This window comes from Apium graveolens, chromosome 2, assembly GCF_009905375.1.
Source record: "Apium graveolens cultivar Ventura chromosome 2, ASM990537v1, whole genome shotgun sequence".
NCBI classification, from domain to species: Eukaryota; Viridiplantae; Streptophyta; class Magnoliopsida; order Apiales; family Apiaceae; genus Apium; species Apium graveolens.
Window position 1 is genome coordinate 318,014,973 of NC_133648.1, and position 27,541 is coordinate 318,042,513.

Genomic DNA, 27,541 nt, shown 5'->3' on the forward strand with positions numbered 1-27,541 from the left:
TGTTAGGTCGATAAATTTTTCGGGTTGGGTTTGAACTTTCAAGCCCAATTCCTCTCTTTCTCTCTCCTCCTCGCGTCTTGTGGTCACGGTGTATCCCTAAATCTCTCCGGTTAAAACCGTCGCTTATTTTTCTGTATCTTTCGGAATTAACAGGTTATATCAAATTCTAACTTGCCTTTTATGATGATTTGTTTACTTTTTATATGTTTTCTTAATGTAAACTTGATGTGTATGCATAATTATTGTGATAATAGTGTGGTAGACCATGTCCATAATTTAAAATTTTATTTTTTGTACAATGATTTTGAATTTAAAGATGGTTGTTTGTTTGTTTTTTGACCATGAAAGATGGCTGTTGATTGATCTTTGAAGACCTTAATTTTTTTTAATTGAAGCCCAGTTGTGATGTGAATATATAGATCTGGACCTTCTAGACTTCGGGGACGTTGACTCTGGCCCAATAAGCGTCCTATGTGTATTTAAAACCCAACTAGCTTATACATCTGATGGGCTTTGATTGTCAGTCTTAAACTATTATAGCATTCATCTGGGTTTTTCAAATTTACATACCCTGTACATGTATTAAGGTATTTTTTATGTAGATGTCCATGACCAAATTTTAAATGAGCACAGCCCAGTTTATATAGCGTAGGCTTTCACGAGCCAAACCAGTCCGATCAAATATGTGTAATAAAATAATTGTCGTTTTACTTTTTGCACGTATTTTATGTGACCGCGAAAATGATCCTATATTAAAAAAATTGTTTATTTATTTATATTTTATTTTTAATTTTGTGTTTTAGATAGTCCTCGGAGAGAAACAATTTCCTTGTCTATTGTTACGGGACATAAAATATCACATAATTTTTTTTCTCAAAGATTAGTAAAATCGAAATTTCCCCGTTCATTCGGGAAGCTAATGTCCAAATTGATACTGGAAAAAATTATTCATTTGTTGATGCAAATATTTATTTATAGAGGTTTTACAGTATGTTAATGTGACAACCCCGATCAAATCCCGAGTCTTTTTCGAAAACCGGGTCAAATCCCGATTACGAGTCCGAAATAAACCGAAGCATATTATCCCGAGTGCAGAACTTGGGTTACAACAAACCCATCACAGACCCCCAAAAGACCATACCATAATTTGTTGGTGCACATATTAGTAGTACTTTGCCTCTAAGACCCAAAAGATCATGATTTGTTGCTGCAATATTAGTAGTACTTTGCTACCTCTCTAGCAATTGTGGGATAATACCGGCTGATTTCGTGTCCCCACCTCCAAACCTCTTGCCATTATGGGATAATACCGGCTGATTTCGTATCCCCACCTCCGGACCTCTTGCCACCTTCGACAACTTGACTTATCAAGCTTTCGAGAGTCGCCTCTGATACCATATGTGACAACCCGGGTCAAATTCCGAGTTTCGAAAACCGGGTCAAGTCCCGATTACGAGTCCGAAATAAGCCGAAGTATAATATCCCGAATGCAACCAACTTGGATTACGACAAACCCATCACATGCCCCAAAAAGATTATGATTTGTTAGTGCACATAATAGTAGTATTTGCCTTATAAACTGAATAGAAGTCTCAGATCTCGTCGATATTGCTAGCCTAATTTATGTATAGTCTTTTGCGATAAATTTACGGATGAAGTAAAAAAGGATGATGAATATACTGATTTGTAAAACCTATGTGTTTTGGATGTTAAAATGTTATTAAAGTATCGTATGCTCTAAATTTAGTGTAATTTTGCTTCATATGGTGATTCTGTTCTTTCTGCCGTTTAATTTTTTTTCTTATGATGCAGCATTGCTTCTGCAATTTACTATATGAAAGTCTGGGGTTAATTAGTGTAATAATAATTTAAGTTTGATGTAATTAGTGTAAGATTAATCCGTCTTAATAATTTATCTAACGTGATGCTGGCTTGTTTGCCAGATGGAAGGATCAGAAGGAGCTAATGAAGACAATAACCAGTTGGACAATGCAGAGATGCAGCTAGATGATGTCGAAATGCTTGCTTTCAGTTTGGAGTTGCAGGAAGAAATTCTAGAGATGCAGTCACCCAATTTAGATATGCAAGTGGCTAATTATGAAATGCAGCCACAAAACTGGGAAATGCAAGAAGCTGATGTAGAAACGGAAGTATCTCATCCTAACCAAACACCAGAGAGGATTGATCGCAAGAAAAAGACGTCGTTTGTTTGGGATTACTTCACCATTGAGAACTTTGGTGGTGGATGCACAAGGGCTTGCTGTATCAAATGCAAGCAGTCCTTTGCATACAGAACAGGCACTAAAGTGTCAGGCACCAGTCACCTCAAACGTCACATTACTCTTGGATCGGGGATTGGATGTAATCGGGAGTGGATTCAAATTAGGCGTCCTAATGCTCCAGCAAACCGACCATACAGACAGCCTATTCTGCTAAGGCTTGATCTGGATCGCTGTCGTCATGACATTGCTAAGATAATTATCATGAATGAATATCCCCTTCACATGGTTGAAGATCCCGGTCTCATTGCTTTTGTCAAGAATCTTCAGCCTCGATTTGATATGGTTAGCTTTGATACAGTTCAGGGAGATTGTGTTGCAACTTATCTCAGAGAAAAACAAAGCCTGCAGAAGGTTCTTGCAGGAATCCCAGGGCGCATTTCTCTGACACTTGACTTGTGGGGTTCTTCCCAAACTGTAGGCTATGTTTTTGTTACCGGGCAGTTTACTGATAGTGAATGGAAAATGCACAGAAAACTTCTCAATGTTGTCATGGAACCATTTCCGGAATCAGATTCTGCTTTCAGTCATTCTGTTGCTGCTTGTCTCTCTGATTGGAATATGAATGGTAGGTTAGTTTCTCTCACCATCAACCAGTCTTTAACAAATGATGCAAAGAACAACCTTAAAGCAATGCTTTCTGTCAAGAACCCTAATCTGCTTGGCGGTCAATTAGTATTGGAGAATTGTCTTGCCAGGGCTCTTAGCATTATAGCCCAAGAAGCATTAAGGGCAGCACAATACGCGGTAAAAATAGTCAGAGACAGTGTCAAGTATGTTAAAACTTCTGAGTCCCGCGAACTGCAGTTTATTGAGATCAAGCAAAAATTACAGGTCACAAGTACAAAGAGCTTGACTTTGGATGATCAGACACAATGGAACACAACATATGAAATGCTGTTGACAGCTTTAGAGTTGAAGGAAGTCTTCTGTTGTCTTGATATCTTCGACCCGGATTACAGGGAAACCCCCTCTATGGAAGACTGGAAAATGATTGAGATTCTGACAACATACTTAAATCTCCTGTTTGACACAGCTAGGCCCTTGACAACTTCTGTCATACTAACCACAGACAAATTCTTTCTTCGAATGTGTAGTATTTGGTTGGAGCTTGCGCATGCCTCCACGACTGTGGATTCCTTCGTCAGCAACATTACCATACCAATGAAAACACTTTTCGACAAATACTGGAACAGCTGTTACTTGATCCTAGCAGCTGCCGTAGTCATGAATCCCCTATACAAAATGAAGCTTGTTGAGTTCAATTTTGGTAAAATTTACGGTGACCAAGCTGCCTTTTACATCAAGTACGTTAAGGAGGGAGTCCATGAGCTCTTCAATGAATACACGGAACACTCACTGAATTTCACCAATGTAAGCCTCAATTTAGATGAGGGAGGACCTGCAATGTCAAGCAATGGACCAGGCCTTTCAGATTTCGATATGTACATCAAAGAAGCTAGAAACCAGCAGTCAAAATCAGAGCTGGATCAGTACTTAGAGGAGTCAGTGTTGCCTCGAGTCCCAAAATTTGATGTATTAGGCTGGTGGAAACTAAACAAGAACAAGTACCCAACTCTCTCGAAAATGGCTCGTGACATGTTGTCTGTTCCAGTATGCAGTGTTGGTCCTGACTTGGTGTTTCATACAGAAAGCAAAATGATGGATCCATACAGGTGCTCCTTAAGGCCAGAGACAGTGGAGGCTCTCGTTTGCGCGAAGGCGTGGCTGCAGAGTGACTCATCAGGACAAGCTGTGCCTGTCACAATGGAGTTCCCAATTTAGTTTTACATTGGTTTGGTCTTTTTCTGCATTGATAGCTAATAGGTTTTCAAAACCTTTAGACTCAACTTTGTCCTCATCAGCCTTCCCTTCCTATAAGTTCTAACATTGGATGTTTGCAGATTATATTCTTGCATTAAAATGTGGAAATTTATTAGGATGCATGGGATTTATGTTAGGCTGCAGATTTGGTTAAAATCTTGCATGATGACTTTGTTTTAAGCTCAAGACCTTTATGAAAGCTTAGTTCTGAATGTTGGGTTTTGGCCTTTTATGCTTGAATCTGAGTTTTTTTTTGTTTTTTTTTTGCGTAGGTAACCCGCCTAATACATAGTTATATTTTCATCATATAGAATTTATACATAGAATTGTGCAGGAGCATTGAGAAGTTATAGAAAATAGTTAATAACAAGATGACAATTTAACATTTAGTAACTTTTTCGGAATGAGATAGTTAATTTTTATTTAATATTTAATTATTAAAAATACATTTTTTCCGTCAAAATACAATACAACGGAGAAAGAAAAAAAGTGGTTCTCATATTTTATTATACTCTCTCCGTTATATTTTAACTGACTTTGTACGCATAAGTTGAAATATTTAAAAATTTGTATTTAAACATAGTCATCATTTCTCATTCGAATAAAATTTTTTAAAATAATTTTTAGTTTAACATAAATAGTAAAATTATATGTTAAAATATAATAATAAATTTTTACTGCTGTCACAAAATCGAACATTTGTTATAAAAAAATAATTTTCTAGTATGTTCTAATATCCGACCCTAAACCGAAACCGAAACCGAAACCGAAACCGCCAAATATAAATAACACAACCACTGAACCGCATCACTCTCTTCATATTACAAAATCAAAATTTCAAATGGGTCCGGGTCCGAACAAAATCACCACGAAGAAGAAGAACAAGAAAGGTCCCACATTCGACATCGAAACGTTCAAATTAGACATCGATGACCTAATCAAAGCTTTCGTTAAGGTAATTCAAACCCTAATCTTCTTAATTACAACACTAATTGAGTTATTTACGTATTTAATTGTGTTTTGTATGTATATGTTTTGAATTACAGGATGGATCGAAGACTTTGGTAGGTATGAAGAGAGTGTGGATTTCGAAGAAGTTTTCGTATATTTACGAGGCGAGGCCGACTACGAATGTCGCGTGTTTTATGCAGTCTCTGTATGCTCATTGTATCGGTATGGTTCGATTTTTGTGAATTTTGAGTTTTTGTGGAAATTTAAATGCACGTGTACGTAGTGATTAATTGCGGAAATTTAAGTGCACTTGTATGTAGAGAATAGTTGCGGAAATTTAAATGTAATGGTTAATTGCGGGAATTTAAGTGTACATGATGTAGAATTCTGATGAATAATGTGAGAGATGAATGAATTAAACTTTGGTTTTATGTTGTAATGATTAATTGCGGGAATGTAAATGAATAGTAGAGGAGGCTCCACAGAGACTCATAGGCTGAAGTTCTTGTACACAATATTAGGGGTATTTGTCTTGCTAGGCTACTGTTCTTTGGATATTTAGATATGAGTGTGTTACTGTGTTTACTAATTTCCTAATACTTGTTTGACTGGGTGTAGCTATATAGTTGTTTTCGATGTTTAGGTTTTTCTGCATTTTGAGATTTTTGTATGCTTGTTAAAGAGGGGTAACCGAAAAACAGAATGGAAGTATGGCTGAATTTGGATTGTTATTGCACAATTACGGACTTGGTGTAGTTAGGGTGATGAGAGTTACTTGAGATGGCTCGAAAAGGCCTGCATCTTAGTTTGGTTTATTTCGTAATGGTTAGTTGCAGAAATTTAAATGCACGTGTATGTAGTGATTAATTGTGGAAATTTAAATGCACATTTACGTAATGGTTAATTGCGGGAATTGAAATGCACATGTATTTCGTGATTAATTGCGGAGACTTGATCTAGAATTCAGATAATAATGTGAGTGATAGATGAATTAAACTTTAGGTTATATGTTGTAATGATTAATTGCGGAAATATACATGAATAGTACAGGAGGCTCCATGGAGAAATGAAAGCTAAAGTTCTTGTACACAATATGAGGGCTATCTGTCTTACTAAGCTACTGTTCTTAGGATGTTTAGATTTGAGTGTATTTACTAGTTTCTTAATATATGTTGGACTGCTTGTTGCTATGTACATTGTTCTCTGTCTTAACGTTGATTTGATATAATGCTAATATTGCAGGTTATGTCGTGTCCAATGGTTCGCTTTCTCTGAGATTGGGCGGGTTGTATTGTCTCTTTTGTCTCCACGAGACGCAGCCGAATAAGCCGCCTTTCCGGATATATATATCTCTTGGTATATCTCTACAAACATATTCTATATTTACGTTTGCGCTATCAGTTATACTGGTTATTGTTTGTGGTACGTGAGTTTTCTGTCATTTTGTTTTCGTTACGTGGTACCGGTAACTAAAGACAGAATAAGCAGTAGTTTGGTCTGTTTCATCTAATTGATCAGTTAGATATTGTTGCTGCATGCAGCAGATCGTTTAGTTTTAGAGATGCTTATGTCTTAAAAGAATTGACATCTTAAGTTTCACTTGTGGGTTTTCCAGATATTGAATTTTACTCTTCTAGATAAAGCATGTCAACGATGAGTCAGATGTACACTTCTTGACTGCGTTACCGACATTGTCAACTTCTTGACTCCGCCCTTTCTTAATTATACAAAATTTTTTGATTGGAAGTTTAATTAAAGGGCTTCTGCTCTTTTGCAAAATGTTTGAGACTAAAGCTTCTTTGTGTATATAGGTGTTATTAGATCAAGAACTAAGGTCATGGTTATTACTGCACAAGTGTAAAAGCCTGCATTATAACTCATATCCGAAGTTAACATCAATAGAGAAAAAGAAAGCTTTGGTGATTCTATTACGTAATATGCACAAATCAAACCTACATATTTGATGTTAGACAAGGTGTTGTTGGTAGAGGTACTGACATTATTGTTTCTATCTGTTTCAAGTATAAATGCACAGTAAATGCATTCGTAGAATAAAAGTACTAACAAATTGATCCCGGGAGGTCTTGTAGTCTTTTCTTGTTATTGTGGAGCCGGGAGGCTTAGCAGAAAGTTAGTTGTTTTTTCCTACAAAGTGCTTGCTAGAGTCACTTGAAGCTTCCTGTTTGGAGCGATTGCATTGATGTGCTATTTTCTAGTTAATTCTCGATTTAAAAATCGACTTTTATGTTGTTGGGATAATAGAGGAAAGGAACATATATTTATATAGTTATTTAATTTTCTATTCAGGGGGTGGGGTTTCCTTCTTAGAAATTGAATAAGATGAGTGAGGGGCAGTTCTTCCTTTGGCATGTTTATATTTATTGTTAAGGTATCTGGTGAATGGCCTGGATGCTGGAAAATGGAAATGAAATGAGTGTATCTGCTCCTTCTGTCTTAATCTTTCCCTTATTTCTTTAAGTTTAACGCAACATTTCGTTACACTTTACAGGAGAACTTAGGAGAGTGAGAAAACTTGTTGTTGACTCAAGAAAGGAGAATGTGAAAGTTGCATCAGCTTTAGTCAACAGAATGCTTGAAAAGAACATGTTTCTTTTTGGCGCTGTTGATTTAAAGGAAGGTTCTGTGACTGAGAAGATTAAAGAACTTAGAGCTAAAGAGGATGCTACTATTCGAATTGCACAGAAGAAGTATTTGTTTTTTCCTTTTAAATTTGCATGCCTGTTGTCATATTCAATTATAGTTTCGAACTTTGCTTATGATGTTGATGAGGGCAATAGATTATCCTTGTTCCCTGACATTTTTTTTGCTTGATAGGTTATTTGAGAACAGTAGGATCGAGCATTTTATTCACATGGACTTGGTAATTATCGAATACTTCTTTTGTAGTACTAATAGATTTTTTTGTCATGTTTTATGTTGATAGGAGTACGAGATTACACTATCAACATAGGAATAAAGACTTATTTTTGCTGTTATTGACATGTATCAGGGTATGGAACTTGATGTTGATTACCTTAAGAAAATGTCATCAGAGTATGAAGCAGCCAAGAAGTTAGCTGTAAAAGGTAATTTCAAAACTAGTACATGGTTTCTCAACAGCGAACTGGTCCAAATGAGATACAAATATATTTGTGGTTCACATTATATGCTGTTCAAGTTGGTCATTCAATTATATAGGAAATAAAACCTCCAACTGATTCTATGAGAATGCCTTTTTGATTTCTAATATATTACACCCCCCCCAACAGTGCAAGACTGCAAGTTAGTTTAATGTGGTAAAATTTAGCATGAACTTCCATAGAATAAGGGAATTATAATCAAAGGCATTAGCTTGTGTAATGAAGATAAGCTCTGCACTAGGTGCGATCTATATATGAGTACAAACTGATTTATATAGATGGTTCAGGAACTTAAGTTAATAACAGCATAACAAACATAAACTCTCTGATCCAAAGATACAACTCTAATGACATTTCAGTTTGCTCTAGAGTATATTATTTGCAAAAGAAGTTCAAGAGATACTTTGATTGACAGAAATTTAACATTTTAATGGAAACACTTCATTGCTTGAGATGGTAAAAACACGAAGATAGTGGCCTAGTGGTAAGAAATAAAGCCATAAAGATCGTGGTCCTTCATCAACCTAAACAAAGATATAACTGGAATGACATTTCAGTTTGCTCTGGAGCATATTATTTGCAAGAGAAATTCGAGATAGAATTTGATTGACGGAAATTTGACATTTTTACCCGAAGACTACATTGTTTGAGATGGTAAAACCATGAGGACTGTAGCCTAGTGGTAAGAAATAAATCCCTAGAGATCGTGGTTATTCATCATCCCCTCCCCCCTTGCTAGAAAAATGAGCAATAAATTTGAAAAAAAAATGAGCTTTTTTGTATAAATCTTTATATTTAAATGCTTACAAGTTAATCAAACATTTGAAGTTAATATTATAAACATAATTTGGGGATACATTTATATGTATGTATTGTCTCTAGTGAATTGAAAAAAAATACAACAAGAAATGTTGTGTCTAAAGGGAATGTTTCTGCGAGTTTTAGTAATATGTAGCCAGAGATCTTGAGTCCAGTTCATTAGTTACATTTTAAATGATTTTCAACCTTTGTAAAGTGTGAAGCTAGTGCATAGTGATTAGACCTGGTGTTTATGCAAGTTGTAGTAATATGTAGCCAAAGATCATGAGTGCAGTTTATTAGTTACATTCTACATGATTTTCTTCTATCCGCAACCTATTTTCCTGTTACTTTGTTAGAATCATTTTTTTTAGTAATATTCTTTACAAATTATCAGTTGAACTGTCTGAAGCTAGTGCATAGTGATTGGACCTGGTGTTTGCTACAAATAATGTGAACTATTGTTGACATAATGCTTTTTACCTGTTTGTTGAACTTCTGAAGAGGCTGGTGATATGGTAGATATCCAAAACATAAAACACTTGACGGAAGATCAGAGATTGATCGGAGATGTGGTAGAAGATACTGCTGAACAGTGGAGCAATGTGAAAGGACTGTTTTATCAAGACACACAATATGGCCAACGTCAAGTTGACAGTTCTAAATATGGAGATTCTTACAACCTTCGAAAACAACCCGCTGTAAATAGCGAATTGGAGGAACCTTCAGGGCACTCCCATAATCAGGGGGACGATGATAATTATCAACTGGAGGAAGATGGTTTTGATGCTGACCTGGAAATGGAGCTTGAACAAGCACTTGCAGACAGTGGAGAAGATAGTGAAGATGACTTAGCTATGGATCTTGAACAGGCACTCTCAGAATATGAAGGAGATAGTGAAGACTGATCAAATCCAAGGCTGCAAATTTCAGCATCGCAGGCAATGGAAATGCCATTTTGCTGCGAAAATGTAGAGTAGATAATAATTTTAGTGTTCATTCCTTGTTTATATATCAGCTTTGTTTTTTATCCGTAACATCTGCGCTGTCCTTAATATAAGATCTATTCTCACTACTCTCAATTCCAGGACCCTTTATTGCTTAGCCTAATTTCTGCATTTCTGTTTTTATGGTTTGTCTTCCGGTGCTGAGGAATGATGACTCTGGTTGGTTTGCCATCAAATGTTCGATGGCTTCTTCTAGTGTTTCTGGTTCTAAGGTCTTTTGTGCAATCTTTTGGAAGTTTAGGGTCCTTCAAGTAAAATTTCATATTTTCAGCAGTTTGAGACCTTTTTCTTGTTGGTTTAAGTCTGTTATGATATGTGGGTTGATTTGAAGCATTGTGCTGATATTTGCTAGCAATTTATGGGAAGTTCTTTCCTAAAATCTTTGTTTGATACTCCATAAATATAATTATTAGTCGGCGAAACTTTTTTATAGAAAAGATTTAACACGTGAAATTGAAGTGAACGGAGAGATCCAATGGAGAGTTTTTATGTAATGGCGCTATTAAAATATTATTGATAAAGTGTATTGCTAGATAACCCTGTTTCGTTCCTGATTTTTCTTCTTAATAATGTGATAAGATATTTGACATGTTTTAATTTGTAAGTTTACATTTATGTACATTATATTTTATTATTAGAGTAGTAAACCTAAAAATTAACATCTTACTATTAGTAAATTTAATAATTAATCATATGACACGTAATCATTTAAGAACGATTTTGGAAGCGAATGTGAGGTATTTAGCAATTTTTGTTGATAATCTAATTTACTCATGTTTTATCAGACAATCAAATTAAGTCCGTCAGATGAACTGGAGACTACAGATCCTACTGTAGTCCACATGTACACTAGCATACCACCATCCCCAATCTCTCACCTCGATACGTACAACCAACCTCTCTGCAACTTTCTCTCTCTGAATCTATCTCCCCCTCCTTCGTGTTTCTCTCTCTCTATATCGACACAAAACTCGATACATTCTCGCTCTAAATCTCTATATTCTAGGGAGATTCAACTCAAAAAGCTTGGATTTTAAAGTCAAATTCAACGCTTTTTAGAAACACTCGTTATTAATCAGTGTGAAATGGACGTGTGTGATTCTTCATCGGTCATCGCGTCGCCGGAGGATGACGTCAGCTCCGAGTTGGCGAGAGAAGCTGCTTCGTTGTTTCAGGCACGCAAGTTTGAAGAGTGTCGGCAAGTGTTGGACGAGCTTTTGCACAAAAGAGGAGCTCATCCTAAGGTGATATGTATGTTCATTTTCAGATCGTGTCATTTATGTGTGTGTGTGTGTGAGAGAGAGAGAGAGTTGTGAAGTTCAAAATTGAAATTGAATAGTAGTAATCATTGTGTGTGTGTGACAGAGAGAGAGAGAGAGACGGTTGTGAAGTTCAAATTTGAAATTGAAAAGTGATTATAGCATTGCGTGTGTGTGTGTGTGTGTGAGAGAGAGAGAGAGAGAGAGAGAGAGAGAGAGAGAGAGTTGTGAACTTCAATTGTAAGTGAATTTGAGAGAGAGAGAGAGAGTGAGTTGTGAACTTCAATTGTAAGTGAATTTGAGAGAGAGAGAGAGAGAGTTGTGAACTTCAATTTGTAAGTGAATTTGAGTGTGTGTGTGTGTGTGTGTGAGAGAGAGAGAGAGAGAGAGTTGTGAACTTCAGTTGTAAGTGAATTTGAGAGAGAGAGAGGGAGAGTTGTGAACTTCAATTTGTAAGTGAATTTGGGAGAGAGAGAGAGATGTGAAGTTCAAATTTGAGTGTGAATTCACCGACACGTGATTATAGCATTTTACTTTTTGTTAGGAATTGCAATCTGAAACTTGATTTTGGATTTTGGAATGTCGTGCATTCATTCGATAGGATTAGTTGCTGAGTATCTCGAGTGTGGCGTTTGACTATTTTGGCCTAACTCTAATAAGTTGTCTCTTGTATTTAATCTCAGATTCTTCATAATATTGCTATTGTAGAAAACCACATGGAAGGCTGTTTTAATCCAAAGAAGTTGCTTGATGTACTACGTAATGTGCAGGTGTGTTTTTATGTACCATTCATTGCTTAAATTAGTGTATGTTGTTGATTTATCGTTCCTTGTTTCTATTTTAATAGAGGTAGCGTCTTTTAAGACATTTGCACAGGAACTCATTTTGATACTTTATTGTGTAGGACATCAGTTGATTATGTAAAATCATGTTTGTATATTGGTTTTAGGCACAAAGTGAAGAGCTGACACGTGTGTCTCGGGAGCAAGTAGGTGCTATCATTGGGTCAGGAAGCAAAACTACAGTCGAAGCACTCGCAAACAACAGTATGGCACATGAATCAACTACCGCAAATAGCTCATCAATTGTTCTAAACAGTGAATTAGCCCCTTATGTAGCATTGTTCAACATAGTATGTGTACTTGATCTTTGCATGGCGTGAGTGGGTAAGTGATTGCAAGTGTGATTGACATGTTTCTGTCAAATTGTCTTTCTACAGGCAGTCACTTGGTTTCATCTCCATGAATATTCAAATTCGTTTCGTATTTTGGAACAACTATTTGAAAAAGTGGCACCAATAACTGAGGTACGTGAATGTAACTGGCGTTGCTTCTTTTGTTTGCGATCCTTGAGTGTTCACATGAAGCAGGGGCGGATTATATGAATGTTTTTGCAGGGAATAGCTCTCCGTATATGCTTTTTATTACTAGATGTTGCGCTACTCTCTCACCATGCCTCGAGATTTGATGTAAGTTGTCATACAATTAATTTCAGTGTACCCTAAATTCTAATATTATGAATTCTTAATAGACTCCTTGTGTTCTTTCGTACTATTTGAGTTTTAAGAACTGACAGTGTGCTAGTAGAGTATGCAACAGCAAGCACTACTAAATTTAATCTGCATGTACAGAAAGTAATCTATATATTCAATTTGATGTTGTGTTTATCTATTTTTTGGAGAACAAATTGTTTAGATAAATTGGTTTCTATGACGCTCTTCCTAAAGCTAGTTTTCTTCCACAAAATATACTATCTGCATTGCTGTTTGGTGTTCATTCTGTCATAATCTTGCTTGGAAGTTAGAAGTTTGAATTTCTTCACTCCATCTTTGTCGCACGTCTCATTTTTTCTTCATGCTTCATTCATTATTCTCCAGTTTCATCTTCTTCACACTCTTTAATGTTAAATGTTTTTATGCATGTAGTAATAGGTTTTTAATATGTGTACTGTACATATATGCTTAACTAATACCCAGTCTATTAGTGTTAAGGTTTTAAGTTCCGGAGAACTTAATAATCTGAGCCATTAGCCTAATTAGATTCTGATTGTGTTGCCACTGGATTCTCTTAAATGCTCAAGGAGTGGGGATTGTCCTCTGTTGAAAAATAAAGCAGATCAAGTTGTTTAATCTCCTTACCCTACAGCCTATTGAATTTGTGGAGTTCTTATGTACTGCAGTGTTTTAATACTATGCCCATTTGCTAGTTTCCTCTGTGCTGTTATACCTAAAAGCCACTGAAATTCTAAATCGATCTCTTTTACAGGATGTTTTTAATTATGTTAAGAGGGTTTTCTGTATCGGGGCTTTGATTCGTCAAGGTGACGATGGTAACTCCACAGAGCAACAATTTTCAGACGTAGTTATGAAATCTCCAGTGTTTGACAGTACTCCCTTTCCTGATGTTTATAGTTCTGATCCTACTATAAATTCCCCTGAAAGTCCTTTATCAAGAAGCTTGTCGGAAGAGGCGGAGTATGAAAACTTCTTTTCAGCCCTTGACATTAGTGGACAGAACCTAACAAGAAAATCTGATAAATTTTCAAACAATTTTTCAAGGAACCAAAATGATACATTTCCAGTTATTGATCTGAGGCTTAAGTTGCATCTTTACAAGGTTTCATTTCTGCTCCTTACAAGGAAACTTGAGGCAGCTAAGTGTGAAGTTAAGATGGCTCTAAACATAGCACGAGGGAAGGATTATTCCATGGCTATCTTTTTTAAGTCCCAGCTTGAATATGCTCGAGGGAATCATCGTAAATCTGTTAAGCTTTTAATGGCTTCGAGTAATCGAACAGAACTGGAAACTTCTATCATGTGCTACAATAACCTAGGCTGCATCTATTATCGCCTCGGAAAACATCAAACATCAACTGTATACTTTTCTAAGGCGCTAAAGAGTAGCTCATTGCTATGGAAAGAAAAACCTTTAACAGCGTCAACATTCGCACAGGATAAATCCCTCTTTATAGTATATAATTGTGGTCTGCAGTATCTGGCTTGTGGGAAACCAGTACTTGCTGCTCGCTGTTTCTACAGAGCTAGTTTAGTTTATTATAATCATCCCCTGTTGTGGCTCCGGATTGCAGAATGTTGTCTGATGGCTTCAGAAAAGGGACTGCTGGAGTTCAATCAAGCTTCATCCAACAGACCAGATGTTAACGTACATGTTATTGGCCTAGGAAAATGGAGGAATCTTGTTATAGAAGATAGAATATTGAGGAATGGGCAGGTGGCTATTGCTGGGAGGGAAGAGTTACTTTCTGGTGATGATAGGTTACTTAAACTTTCAGTGCCTCTTGCTCGGCAGTGTTTGCAGAATGTATTATACTTGCTGAACTTCAACTGTAAGTCCGGTTTACCTTCTGATGTAATCCAGGAGGAACAAACTTTTAATCCTAAAAATGCAAACTGCAATTCAGTATATGGCACTGGTTCTCAGGCACATAATGTAGGAGCAGGGGATGAACACCTGAGTTCAAATGGGGAAATAAAAGAGCACAAGAGTGTAAATAATCTGAATACTACCTTGCAAAGCTCCATTTTTTACTATGATGAAATTTGTAGAAAAGAGAACAAGATTATACGACAGTCTGTTCTTGCCGATCTTGCATACGTTGAGTTAGAACTGGGAAATCCTTTAAAGGCCTTGGCGATTGCTAGAACCCTACTGAAAATTGCAGAATCTTCCAAAATTCATGTCTTCTTGGGAAATGTGTATGCAGCTGAGGCTCTCTGCCTGCTCAATCAGCCAAAAGAAGCTGCAGACCATTTGTTGGTCTATATATCTAGTAAAAGTCATGCGGAACTCCCCTACACTCGAGAAGACTGCAGACAGTGGCACGCTGATAATACAGTGGGGTGCGAGGAGTCGGTAAATATGGAGTCTGTGGCTGCTGATACATCTTCACCTGATGGATCGCAGGGTCTTGTTTTCCTTAATCCTGAGGAGGCTCGTGGAACTATTTATGCAAACCTTGCTGTAATGTCTGCTATACAAGGAGATCTCGAGCAAGCTGATAGATTTGTGTTCCAAGCGTTGTCAGCAATACCCGACAGCCCAGGAGCCATTCTGACAGCAGTTTATCTGGATCTCAAGTGCAGGAGGCCACGTGAAGCTATTGCAAAGTTAAAAAGGTGCAGTCGCACCAGGTTTATTTCTAAAGGGTCTGGGTTGAAGTAGTGTTTGATCAGTAATTGTCAGTCGCCTCTTCGATCCTGCGCTTGTGTTAGGTAGATAAATTATCCTTGTCACAGGTTTGTAACTTGTACAGCTCTCAATTCCGATTTCATTGTTTTCAGGGCCTGTTCAATACTTGAAGTTATATAGTTTTGATTGCTGGTGGATTTAAATGTTTTGGTTGTCCACCAACGCAATCTTAGGATGTAGCAGCTTTGATTTTCGTATAGCAAATTGTATGAAGTGGACCAAGTGGCTAATGTAGTTTTACATCTGAAAATAAGAGCTGCTTTGTTTCCTGAGATAAAAACAGATGTTCTTTGCCGATCCTTTTCTAGTTCCAAAAAGCGACAAACTCAGGGACAGAGAGTAGCGATTAGCAATCTCTTCACGTACAAGTAAAAATAATTATAGAACAGTTAGAGGTGTAATGAGTTTTTTTTCTGAATTAAGGATTGATTTCTTTTATATAGATAATGTAATTCTCTGGAGTTTAAGAACAGGGAAGCAGGTAACAAAATAAAAAATCCCATGATCCCCAAAGCTCATTATTGACTTCATTACCCAAATTATACAAATTCGAGTGCTTCCCGCTTCCTAATTATTTACGCTTACATAATTATTTTACGAACTTGTAGCATATGACATTGATCATGCACTTTAGAATTTTGAGTCGTCTGTCGTATCTTTTAATGAAGAACTGAGGAGGTTCTTTTGACTGCAGTTACTAAATGAATCCGGTATATGCATTGGAGGCTTGAACTGGCATACCAGGACCATACGGGTGGGCAGCAGCACCGTACGGGTTACCGAAGGGGTTAAATGTCTGTTGTTGGGGGTTCATCATCATCATCATTTGTTGTTGCTGTAGCATATAGGCCTGTTGCTGACTCGCCATGGCTGCCATCTGAACAGTAGATGCTGCAGCTAGGGTGTTGGATGCATAAAACGGGTTGTATGTTGTTTGTGCAACTGTAGGATTGGCTAGTGAGGGCTGTTCCCATGGATTGTAACTCACATGCTGGCTGCTTCTTCTGATTGCATCATCGTATAAGCTATCCAGCATTAACTTGTCCAAAGCTCCAGCCTATCGTTTGTAAGAGACAATTACATGCATTTGAACGAGATAATTAGTGACAGATCCTAGTGATAACCGAGAGTTTATGAATGTAGAAAACATTAATATTTACCTCTCTCGTTGAAGCTGCAGCGTTGTCACTGGAGTTGGGAGTACTAACAAGTTCTAATTCCCAGCTTGTTCCTCCATTTGTCAGGTCTGTAGCAGTAATAGTTGATTGATTGTCTGCACATATCATGTCAGACACAAAAATGCACTTGTGAAATCAAACTCATCAGAGGGTGCAAGTAAGCTTTATTCATCCAATAACATCGAATAAGTTTTGCTTATCTCAAAGTCTGTAAACTTAAGTTATCAGGGAACTTACCAACTGGAACAATAGCCATAGCTGAAGCATTCTTCTCATCCAAAGCAGAATCCGCTGGAATCGGATCATTCAGACCCTAGCAAAAAGAAAAGGCAGTGACAAAGAAAGCGTTACACTTGCCTCCACAGAGCAAGTATTCTCCATCAAAGGACTAAAAGAATCCAAGAATTACCAACAGATCCGGTGTTTGAGCAGGAGCTTCCACTTTAACGGATTCAGGTTCAGTTGGAGGTGGAGATGGAGAAGGTGGCCTTTTCTCCTCCCTCTCCGGGGACTTATTATACTCAATGGCTAAGATCACTTTGGGAGCTTCAAGTGCCTGCTTTGCAAAAGAAATGCCCCTCAAAGTTCTGAACCTTCTTCTCCAAAAATTATAAATTTACCATCTCGGGTATTCTAATTTTCAAACAGTTAAAAGTATATTCCTCGTACATGGTACATTGCCTTCTGTGAACTCTGTTGACACTTGTAAAACATTTCTAGAAACCTTAATATGCAGGTTTCGCTAAATTTGTGTTGATCAGACAGGGACATTGAGACCAAATATGCAGGTTTCGCTAAATTTGTGTTGGTCGGTTGATCAGACAGGGACATTGAGACCAACTGATGATTAAGTTAGGATACTCATCACAATCATCATATTGAAACTACAGAGAACCAAACCATATTGCATCCTCTTAAGACATCGGAAAAAGTTAAATAGAAATGTTCATACCAGATCAGTGCGAAGAGCAGAAGCACGCGGAGCATCTCGTATGTACTCTTCCATTGATTGTAAAAATGATGAAGGGGGCTGCATAGGTGATGCATAGAAAAATTGGTAACAGTTGAAATTGATAAAAAAAATGCCAGGCATCAGATATTCACAAGCCACTTCAAAATATACCAACCTGCTCAATTGTGGGATATTGTTCTCCACGCCCAACATCAAGTTTTCTACATAGTTCATAAAATTCTGAGAGTCTCTCAGCCTGAACATAAGAAGAGTTAGCTACATATCATGAACGTTTTCCGGTGAAACAAATACATTTATTCCCAGGAAAATATTTTTCAAAATCAAGTCATTTTACAACAAACAAAGCCTAGACCTAACTCTATAATGGAATTAGCGGCAACTGGCTGTAATTGAGCCGAGCCGGGTCGAACACTGTCAGACTCGGCTCGAACTCGATTAAAGTAGTTCGGGCTCGAGCTCGAGCTCGGTCGAGCCTTTAATTTCAAGTTCGAATCTCGGATCGTAAAAAGTTCGGTAGGTTCGAGTTCGGCTCGAAAACTCGAATAAATTTCACTAAATATTAACTAGAACTCAAAATATGATCTATTCGGCTCGAGTTCAGCTCGATTCGATAATAAATAAATAGTATATTAAAAATACTAAATAATTATTTAAAAATATATTTATAATAAAAAAATAAAAAATACTAGAGGCTCAATAAGGCTCGCGAACTTTACGAGCCGGGTAATTTGAAGCTCGAGCTCGGCTCGGTTGAAAATTTGAAAAGCTCGCTCAACTCAATTATTTCCGAGCCGAATTCGAATTTTTATGAGCCAAGTTCGAGTAGCTCACGAACAGTTTGACTCGTTTACAGTCTAGTTACACCATACCTGTTTCGCTGCCCTCCTGTATAAATCGAAAGCCTTCTGAGCATCATGCCTTTTCATCTCAAAGAACTGATAAAATTGTCATCTTAAGAATTTGTTCACTAGGTGAAAAAAACATCAAAAGGTCTGGGCACAACATACCTTGTCAACCAAATTTACAGTGCCATCTTTTATCGAATTATAAACCCTAACGCTTTCTGAAGTAACCTATGTTTTAAAGAAATAACAAAAAGAAAAAAATCGTTTAAGTTACCATCATGCTTAAATAAACTACTGGGAACTGCTATCAGGAAAAAGAACTGTACAAACCATAGAAAGAGCTGTTTTAATCACAAAATTCTGCGCTGATGCTCCTTGAGGCTGCACAGAAATTTTCCAGGACATCGGTTAAAGATGAAATCGGAAATTGAATGAATCTAATCGAACAGTATGAAGTGAAAGGTTTTCCGATAACCATTCCTATTGAACAAGCTGAAGTAGAGTACCTGACAGCCTATGATGCGGAACAATAGCTGCTGCAGAGCTGGTAATTGATCAAGCAGGTCAGGAGTATCGAGATCTTTAGTTCTCTGCAACAGTGTAATTTGAGTAATGTTCAGAATAAACATGTAGAGAACTCTTTTGTTCTGATAAATCAAAGAAGTGTCTGCAAATAAGTGTCTGCAGATCAGTGTCACAGTACGTAGTCTGACTATGTAAAATATACCGATCGTGTTGTCTCAACATCGTATTTTAAAACGCGGAAGCATTCCAGTCTCTCTTCTAGAAACAAAGCATAGTTACGAACCCAGGCTGAATAATCCCATGCTGCAGAAGATGAAGGGAAAAACTATTATTTCTTAAAACCTTCTGTTTCTACTTTCTAGATGTGCAATGGAAAAGAATGAAACTTTAGCATACCATGAGGACCAGAATCATCTTTGAAATGAGCCATATTGAGCATATGGCCTTTCATCTTGATGAAGGTAACAAGTTCTTCCTGGAATGTCGAGTCCACTTCCCTTATAGCTCGATGGATGACAATTAACGTTTTCAAGGCAACCTAATTGAAAACAGATTGTTGATAACAAACTCGACATACATTCACCAGTAAATGCATTGGCAGACATCAAAATCAATCTGAATAATCGACATACGTTCACTAGTAAATTTGATGCTGATTAATATCAAGTAAGCACTGAATAATTTAACAATATGAATCATTCTCATCCCCAGTCCTGTATCTTTTTCGTCTTTTTCCATGTGATTTTCAAGCTAAAGCAGCTAAGCTAAACAATTCTAATGCTAGCACTTCCAGTTTATAGGTAAGCATAAGTGAAATGTAAAGTTCTGCACAGAGAATTATTAACATAATAAGAACTTAGGTGAAAGTTCATACTGCCCAGTTGCTTGTCCTTGATAAACGTCTCGCAAGAGCATGAATACAGTAAGACACATCAGCACGAGGTCTAGCAGCGGATATATAACTAAAAATAGCTGCAATAATAACAACAACAAAACCATCAGCTCCAACCTATACTACAGAGAATAAGAATTTATAAGCACAATACAAGAAAGAGAAAACCGGGCTTGAGGGTGTCCTCAGGCAAATTACCCGAGGTTAGGACATTTTATAGTGTAATACTTGCCTCTTATATGTTTTTCTTTTGAAGGGAGCTCCTCATGATTGGTTGCCTTGACAATGTAGATGTCCAATTCCTGCAGAATGCAAAATCGGATCAAAACGTCACAACAGCGATTAATCAGGCAACTTGAAGAATCATTTACGCGACGTACCTTGTAACCACTGTGCACTTTAGCCAAACTAGCTAAACCAACAGTAGTTGTATCCTTGAGAGCTCCCAGAGCTTTTCTGAGACTACTCTGTTTAGCCCCTCCCGGCATCGTTTTCTCGAAACCAGTAGCTTCACAATGTGCAGCAGACAATTATCATGTCATTCAATATTAAAAAAAAAAAACTTAATTCAATTCATAAAACATTAGCTTCACTATAAGCAGGATCAAGAACCAATATTATGATAAAAAAATCTACAATGTAGGCATGATCTCCAAAACAAAGATCAATAAATATGAAGAAATATTAATTTAGTACATAAAAAAGTACCTACATTCCACAATCGAAAACACATGCACAAAGTCGAGGTCTAGACGATTGTTGTAACATACAGTACCGTAATTATTATTCGTGGACGCATATGTGTACGAGTTGTGAATGCAAACAGAACAAGAAAACAAGGGGGTGGTCCTTACCTAGACACCTGAATCTTGTAACCTGAGAAAGTGTAGAGAGAGAGATCAAAGAGAAATAAGAGAGAGAATCATCGAATAATTAAAAAAATAAAAATGTGTTCAAATTGTGTAAGGTTGCGGTGGACAATTTTATTACAGCTTCCGCTAATTTTTCTCGACCTCTGTTTATTTTCTCATCATAAAAAAACTCCATTTACTTTGATTTTTCGGAGGGATTCTAAATTTTTCATTGCAAAGTCATTGTCTTGAATTTCGGGTCTGCAATTACTCCTTATTTTACGTGCTTTTGCTTAAATTAGGTACTTTATTTTCGTGTAACATTTGTTTGTTTTTGTAGGTTTCTAAATTTAGTAGGCTATGGAGTATCAAATTTGAGTTATGTTACTCTGTTTTTTTTACATGTCGTTTGACTTTCTTACACACAATTCTAAGTTTTTTGACCGCATAGATAAAATAATATTTTTTAATTTTTTTTTTTCTAAATTAAAGTTTTAGTTATATATTTTTATTCACAAAAAAAAAATTATTATTCTAACTATGCGGTCAAAACACTTAGAAGTGTGTGCACAAAAGTCAAACGTCATATAATAAAAAACAGAGGGAGTATATAGAAAGTGATAAGAATTTATTTTTTGTCGTCTCAAGGATTCGACCCTCACTCAGCTCGTGGATTTTTAATTTTTAAGAACATATACTCATCTGTAAGAATATAATTCATATTTGTAAGAAAAACAGTATATATGATAATTTCTTAATAAATCGAAGAAATATGATCGATGATTTGAAATCAGCTTGATGTTTGAACGCGTCATGAGAATCAGAATTCAAATCATATTAGTTATGATTGAGATTCCGATTTCCGTTAATCAGACGCTTTAATAAACAAACATTTTGCAGTCTTCCAATCTTTTCCAATTAAAACTTTAAAGTTAAATGGATCAAATAATTTGAAACCGAGTGGAGACAGGTAATTAGATTTGGCTGTTACACGCAGGCATGTACTGTACAGATGAACTAAGTGCAAGAAAAAGTGAAAATTCGACACTTTATTATTTTATCTTGATCATATATTGCAGCATGGGCACACAAATGTCACAATATATAGTTAGTGCTGTTCCTTTTGGAAAGCAAGTAAAATGTTTTAAAACCTATAAAATTCTCTTACCTTTCTGATTGTGCATTTCTTTGTTGTTCTTGATTATAAGTAGTGCAAGCATACCAATAACAAAAGAAAAAGTAATCTTTTAACCTGTCAGATATCTAGTTGTTAACAAATATATTTTAAGTGAACGGTCAATTATATTATCTTATCGCTCATAGTCATAGCTGAGAGAGTTATAGTGAACGGTCAATTATAACAGCTTAATATTTTAGTGAATGGTCAATTATGTCATTTTACCGCTCACATTGCTCACAGCCGAATGAGTTGTAGAACGGTCAATCAAATGATCTTATCGCTCATAGTTGAGTGAGTTGCAAGTCTAATTTACATGTCATTTTAGTTATCTTTCATCAGTATGAGCCGTTACATATTAGACTTAGGGGTGTTAAACTTGGATTTTAATGCATTATATATAATTCATGAATTTTAATGGATTATATCTGATTTTGATTTTACGCGGATTCTTGATAAAATGTCGTAAGGTTGATAAAGAGTTTTTAGGATTTAAACACAATCGTTCAAAATCTCATGAATTATGGTGGGATTTCAAAAACCATAAAATACATTTAACAATACCACAAAATTCATCATTTTATGCGGTCCAAAAAAAAATATGTCAGCACGTGAATACCATCGGATTTTAATGAATTGTAAATAATCACAGTTGAATACCCTCAGATTTTTAAGCATAATTTAAAATCCTGATCGAATACCACCAGATTTTGTAGTATAATTTAAAATTCTAGTTAAATACCATAAAATTATGATACTTTTAAAAATCACAGTTGAATAAACCTATATTTCATGAATGAAAAAAAAAATTAAAATCTCAATTTAATACATTACTTAGACTTAGATCTCCCTCCGTCAGGGGTTTCCACCTCACATGTTATGTATTATTTTCAACTAGCATAATAACCCGTGCGAGACACGAGTTTTTTTATGCATGCAATTATAATATTTTTAGTTATATTCTTATTTGTAAATGTTGTATAATCTCTAACGTATTTATTGATAAAATATTACCGTCGAACTTCTAATATAAATTTACCAAACGTAGAATATGAAAATGTTTTTCGGCTAGTCATATATTCAAATTTCGAGTATTTTTTGAACAATGGGCCAAATTCTAATTTCAATTTCAAAAAAACTAAAATTCATTGACTTATTATAATTCGAACTTATCTAAATATTTAATACCAATCTAGATTATTTATATATAGGCGATTCTATTTTCAATATTTTCTTTAAAAATTATATACATACATTTTAATTACTTTTTATAATAAAAAATACGTTAAAAATATATGAGATATATTTTTAAACAAAAAAAAATAATAAATAAGATAATAATCCATTTATGTACTATGCCTAACTTTATATCTGAAATTCAGTTCTTTAAAATTAATTGTACAAATATTCAAGTAACTTTTTTTTTTTGCGAAATTCAAGTAGCTATCTTTAAAGTTAAATAAAATATTCCTTTAACACACTTACATATTATATATATGATAAAAAGCACATGTGACAATATGGTGTAATGGTACGAGGTTGTATTGAATAATTAAGCAACTCAAGTTCGATTCTTACAAAACACAACTTTTATATAAATATTAAAAACAGGGGTAATATGGGTAGTTTAGTCTTTACTTTTTAATCTCAAAATATTATACTCTTGTTGTGCTATTATATATAAAAGTGATACTTATGTACTCCTTTACGTTTTTTGTTCCCTGTTAAATTTATTGGATTCGGGTCCTGATATGATATTGATGTAATTATCTATCCCCTGTAAGTTTTCACTTCAAGCCACTGGTGCTAATAATGAAGAGCTCTGAAGGATTTTCAAGATCATGATTCAAGAATACTTATGTACTAATTTTAGAAATAGCCAATTCTGATCAGAAGTACTCAGTAGAAGAAGATGATTTGTTAAAAAGAATAGGTTGGTTTCTAATAATCTCTGCACACTGCATTTCAGTAGAGACCTCAGAGTGGAATTGGCAGCCTTGTGAGATGGATCATATGTTTGTAAATATGCAACTTATATATGTACAAGTATAGAATTATCAATTCTGCTATAAAGTTATCAAACAAGTCAAACTTACTGGTAAAAAGCTTATGAAATCCTGAAAATAGATCATTTTGGAATGTAAAATCTTTGGCAGGATAGTCAAGTGTCTACTTGCTTCGCTATCTAAAACTCTGAAACAACCACTTCATGAGAAATAAAGATAAAAATATGGTTGCGTAGTTACAGTATGACATCTTCGGACTCTGTTGATGCGGGAATCTTGCGTACTTGGTACGACCAATGCACGCTTAAAACCTACATTTTGTCCAGCCAATTTGTGGCAATAAATACAAGTGCTGAACAGGTCCATCATTCATTCATTTGTATGATTAATTTGCATGAAAAACATCTGCTGAAATTGCCCTAATGGGCCCTGGACACAACTCAACCTTGGAGCAGCTGGAGCTGGAGACAATGCATGTGAATATGTGACGCATACAATTAGTAGCCAACTTTAGTAGTTGCAAATTAGTTCTTCTTTGAACTTAAATATGATATCTCGACACTCCCTTCTCGTAATACCTTGAGGTTATAGAACACATACGATGAATATTTTGGACGATAATCCATGTTCATGTTCAGATACAAACGAAGTAGCTAAATTTAGCGTATGGATCAGAACTCCAGTGTATATTATCTGTATTTCGCGTAACTCAACATAGAACATTTCTATACTTCAATCCATAAAAATTAAAAAGATATCTGGCTCATGGAGATGAGAAAAGGCAACAGAAAAACACTGTATTTGAACTTTAGTTACTTGATTCTTTCAATGAATTAATATAACAATTTTTCTGTAACATAAATACAACATAAAGAATATCAATTTTACTACACCTACAGGTGAAACCTTTTATAAATTAAGGCATCACCATTTTCTGTGAACTGCAACAACAGAGGGTTACACATTGGTTTCACAGCCAATCTTGCTGCGAAAATCCAGGAATACAAGTGCAGCGCCGTAATGTGACAATGCACCTAAGATTACAAACACATGAAATATCTGGTGGCTTTGTCCGGCTAGATCAAACCACCCTGGCCTCCATCTCTCTGGAATCCGGGTAACATAGAAAACCGTGCCAATTAGATAAGAAAGCGCCATGGCCAGTTCATAACCGAGTATGATGTTCCTACTAGGCTCATGCCAATTCATTAGCATTGCATGAATTGCAGGTATTATGCCAAACAGCCCCATCCCCACAAAAAGTGAGGCTCTAAATGCGCGGAATTTACCTGTTGAAAAGATTGGTGAGAGCAGTGTTATGACAGTGAAAATGCCCATGACTGTAATGCCGCCTAGGTAGAGGATTTGCCAATGAGGGGAACACTGGAAGACGTAGTAAATTGGAGGGAAAAAAGAGGTGATGATCATGACTGTGATTCCAACGTAGTCTATTCGGAGTAATAGGACGTTTAAGGGATGGGAGTGACAAGAAAAGAGGTGACAAATGCTGCTCGAGAGGAGGCAGAACATGGAGCCTCCAAGGAATACGAAGAATGGCCATCGTGTGGCTTCTAGTTGTGTTGGAGTAATCTCTATACCAAATGATGATGAATGCTTCAAATCAATAAACTCTGTTGCATCCTGTAAAATCAAACTTACAGCATAAACATCTCAAGATTGAATGTATGTTCATTACATTCTTTTTCGGTCCTCTAGGATTTTATATGAATTGAATGGAGTTCAAAGACATTAAACTGCTCGTGTAGAGAAACTTACAGAGAAAAAAATCTTGGAATTATGAGAAACATTTACCTCTGGTCCTAATGGAAAAGACCTGGAATTAAGAGATGAATGATGAGATTAGATGACCAACATAATATATTCATCATTGAAATAATGATTATCGTTAATCGTTAATCGTTAATCGTCTGATGCAAAATACAGTTTCTCAGTTCAACTTTCGGACCAAGTAACTTAAAACCTTCAAGTGTACATTAAGCCTAGAGTTATTAAGCCAACAAGTTTAAGCTTAATTATGTAATTTACACGTTAAGCTTAGTTAACTAAGTAGCAGTCCAGAGTTTGTGGAGTTGAGGAAGTAATCCATACACAAGTTCAACTTCTGTGTAAAGTTAAGCAACTAAATTAGCTATTTCTTAGCTTAACTAACCAACATTCAGTTCCATTAACACGGCAAGTCTTTCTTTTCTACCAGTCTTACAAGAATTTCAAAACCACCATCAGAGTTTATAAGAAAACAACACGTTAGTTATTTCCAAAACTAACAGCAAGGTTTTCGTACATTTTACCCTTCTCGCAACCTACTTCAAACTAAGAGTACTTGTACTTTTGCTTTATTCATTCACATTAAATAAAAAAAGAGGTTGGTCAGGGACAATTGGTTCTTGCAGCATATTGTATCACAAAACCTTCCCGCAGTAAGGCGTGCTGCTAACAATCGTTTGTCACCGACCAACGTAAGATGAAGAGAGGACATACCAGGTAGTAAATATATTGAGAAGTTGGGACACAGGAGGCACATGCATTAAGTTTGAGCATGTCAATCCCACAAATAGTACAAATCCAATTAGATGCCTGCAAGCACATGTTGTACAATTATTTAAATCACACCACCGCCCCACTTATCATCATCATAAATTTAATACAGTGCCATACTATACATTTAATTAAGAACAGGCCAGCTATTTACAAACAAAAACATCATTAGCAATAATCAAAGCTCTAATCAAATTCAGATTATCAACACAACAATGAAAGCAAATCATAATTGATCCTCCTGACTTCCCGCAAGGTGCCAATGGTGTAACTTCGCCTACTTAGTGGAACAAGAACTTAACCACTGTACCAACACTTTGTTGGCTAGTATACAAAGAAAAACATCATCAGCAATAATCAAAGCTCTAATCAAATAAAGATTATTAACATAACAATGAAGATGAAAGCAAATTACTCCATTTTGAGACATGGACGGGGCAAACAACAAATGGGGGTCATGTGCGAAATTTTAAAAATGGACCCTAATCAAACTATCAAAATACATTGTAAATAAGAAATATACTTAATTCTGATGTTTATTTATGACGTCATAAGTTTTAACAGGTACGAGGAAAACTTACGTCCAAACATTGAGAGTCTCGTTATGCCACCGAAAAATGCTGAAAAGAGCTTGTTTAAGAGACCAATTAGCTCGATAATAATTCAGTATAAACTCATTATCTTTCATGTACCCTGGCAACTCATCAAATGTGACTAGATCACAACTACTACAACCATCACTTTTAGCACCATGATTCTTCTTCTTGTTCATCTTCTTCTTGTTCTTCATCTTCCTATTGTTCATGATCTTGTTTGGTGTTGAACTAGCTTCATCCATTTGATCTTCACTTGACATCCCTCTTCTTTTCCATACAAACCCTTCACTAGAACTCATCACAAATGTGTTTATGTATGAAAATGTGTGTGTGTGTTTAGGTAAAAATGGTTTATAAAAATGGGAAGATTTATGAAGTATATATAAGTGAGTTTGGATCTGTTTTTGGAGTATAAAAGGTGTCTTTGTCTGATTAATAAGTGCAGTTTAGAGGAACTAATCGAACTAACAACTAGA

The 27,541-nt window shown here is 35.9% G+C and overlaps 5 protein-coding genes across 9 annotated transcripts; 3 read left to right on the forward strand and 2 right to left on the reverse strand.

The window, feature by feature from the left end:
• The first annotated feature begins 1,943 nt into the window (after nt 1-1,943).
• On the forward strand, nt 1,944-4,064 carry LOC141704634 (zinc finger BED domain-containing protein DAYSLEEPER-like). Its single transcript, XM_074507843.1, has one exon. It carries the CDS (start codon nt 1,944-1,946, stop codon nt 4,062-4,064), a length of 2,121 nt encoding a protein of 706 aa, XP_074363944.1.
• An 841-nt stretch (nt 4,065-4,905) lies between these two features.
• LOC141708917 (uncharacterized) lies at nt 4,906-10,364 on the forward strand. The gene is made up of 7 exons (XM_074512755.1): nt 4,906-5,058; nt 5,150-5,276; nt 6,297-6,410; nt 7,564-7,762; nt 7,890-7,935; nt 8,065-8,140; nt 9,497-10,364. The coding sequence occupies exons 1-7, from the start codon at nt 4,945-4,947 to the stop codon at nt 9,898-9,900; spliced, it is 1,080 nt and encodes a 359-aa protein (XP_074368856.1). The 5' UTR covers nt 4,906-4,944; the 3' UTR covers nt 9,901-10,364.
• Nucleotides 10,365-10,807: 443 nt separating this feature from the next.
• LOC141708907 (uncharacterized) lies at nt 10,808-17,058 on the forward strand. Of its 3 annotated transcripts, XR_012569675.1 has the most exons (7): nt 10,808-11,243; nt 11,942-12,028; nt 12,208-12,390; nt 12,478-12,564; nt 12,655-12,726; nt 13,523-15,513; nt 16,161-17,058. XR_012569675.1 is itself a non-coding variant. In XM_074512738.1 (6 exons), the coding sequence occupies exons 1-6, from the start codon at nt 11,085-11,087 to the stop codon at nt 15,437-15,439; spliced, it is 2,505 nt and encodes an 834-aa protein (XP_074368839.1). In that variant the 5' UTR covers nt 10,808-11,084; the 3' UTR covers nt 15,440-15,765. The 3 variants fall into 3 exon arrangements, 2 of the variants coding, with proteins under 2 accessions (XP_074368839.1, XP_074368840.1); XM_074512738.1 differs by lacking the exon at nt 16,161-17,058 and having other exon boundaries at nt 13,523-15,765; XM_074512739.1 differs by lacking the exon at nt 16,161-17,058 and having other exon boundaries at nt 11,108-11,243; nt 11,967-12,028; nt 13,523-15,765.
• LOC141708911 (putative clathrin assembly protein At5g35200) lies at nt 15,971-20,946 on the reverse strand. Of its 2 annotated transcripts, none has more exons than XM_074512744.1 (16): nt 20,734-20,946; nt 20,260-20,387; nt 20,112-20,181; nt 19,862-19,959; nt 19,384-19,525; nt 19,190-19,290; nt 18,969-19,052; nt 18,793-18,843; nt 18,625-18,690; nt 18,487-18,552; nt 17,772-17,852; nt 17,597-17,674; nt 17,054-17,200; nt 16,882-16,957; nt 16,627-16,739; nt 15,971-16,523 (listed from the first exon to the last, which is right to left on the reverse strand). In XM_074512744.1, exons 2-16 carry the CDS (start codon nt 20,365-20,367, stop codon nt 16,164-16,166), a joined length of 1,641 nt encoding a protein of 546 aa, XP_074368845.1. In that variant the 5' UTR covers nt 20,368-20,387; nt 20,734-20,946; the 3' UTR covers nt 15,971-16,163. The 2 variants fall into 2 exon arrangements, with proteins under 2 accessions (XP_074368845.1, XP_074368846.1); XM_074512745.1 differs by lacking the exon at nt 20,734-20,946 and adding an exon at nt 20,592-20,720.
• Nucleotides 20,947-24,711: 3,765 nt separating this feature from the next.
• Nucleotides 24,712-27,497, reverse strand: LOC141708926 (heptahelical transmembrane protein 1-like). Of its 2 annotated transcripts, none has more exons than XM_074512766.1 (4): nt 27,051-27,497; nt 26,413-26,508; nt 25,726-25,747; nt 24,712-25,554 (listed from the first exon to the last, which is right to left on the reverse strand). In XM_074512766.1, the coding sequence occupies exons 1-4, from the start codon at nt 27,362-27,364 to the stop codon at nt 24,871-24,873; spliced, it is 1,116 nt and encodes a 371-aa protein (XP_074368867.1). In that variant the 5' UTR covers nt 27,365-27,497; the 3' UTR covers nt 24,712-24,870. The 2 variants fall into 2 exon arrangements, with proteins under 2 accessions (XP_074368867.1, XP_074368865.1); XM_074512764.1 differs by having other exon boundaries at nt 25,690-25,747.
• Between the last annotated feature and the right edge of the window lie 44 nt (nt 27,498-27,541).

Coding starts and splice junctions, on each gene's coding strand:
- LOC141704634 (XM_074507843.1), top strand. CDS start 1,944: ATGGAAGGATCAGAAGGAGCTAATGAAGACAATAACCAGTTGGACAAT.
- LOC141708917 (XM_074512755.1), top strand. CDS start 4,945: ATGGGTCCGGGTCCGAACAAAATCACCACGAAGAAGAAGAACAAGAAA. Junction 5,059..5,149: donor TAATCAAAGCTTTCGTTAAG/GTAATTCAAACC, acceptor TTTGAATTACAG/GATGGATCGAAGACTTTGGT. Junction 7,763..7,889: donor ATTCGAATTGCACAGAAGAA/GTATTTGTTTTT, acceptor TTTGCTTGATAG/GTTATTTGAGAACAGTAGGA.
- LOC141708907 (XM_074512738.1), top strand. CDS start 11,085: ATGGACGTGTGTGATTCTTCATCGGTCATCGCGTCGCCGGAGGATGAC. Junction 11,244..11,941: donor AAAGAGGAGCTCATCCTAAG/GTGATATGTATG, acceptor ATTTAATCTCAG/ATTCTTCATAATATTGCTAT. Junction 12,727..13,522: donor ACCATGCCTCGAGATTTGAT/GTAAGTTGTCAT, acceptor TCTCTTTTACAG/GATGTTTTTAATTATGTTAA.
- LOC141708911 (XM_074512744.1), bottom strand. CDS start 20,367: ATGCCGGGAGGGGCTAAACAGAGTAGTCTCAGAAAAGCTCTGGGAGCT. Junction 20,182..20,259: donor AAGTGCACAGTGGTTACAAG/GTACGTCGCGTA, acceptor TGCATTCTGCAG/GAATTGGACATCTACATTGT. Junction 19,526..19,861: donor CAAGGACAAGCAACTGGGCA/GTATGAACTTTC, acceptor GTTTTCAATTAG/GTTGCCTTGAAAACGTTAAT.
- LOC141708926 (XM_074512764.1), bottom strand. CDS start 27,364: ATGAGTTCTAGTGAAGGGTTTGTATGGAAAAGAAGAGGGATGTCAAGT. Junction 25,748..26,412: donor CTCAATATATTTACTACCTG/GTATGTCCTCTC, acceptor TCTTAATTCCAG/GTCTTTTCCATTAGGACCAG. Junction 25,555..25,689: donor ATTCCAAGATTTTTTTCTCT/GTAAGTTTCTCT, acceptor TTGATTTTACAG/GATGCAACAGAGTTTATTGA.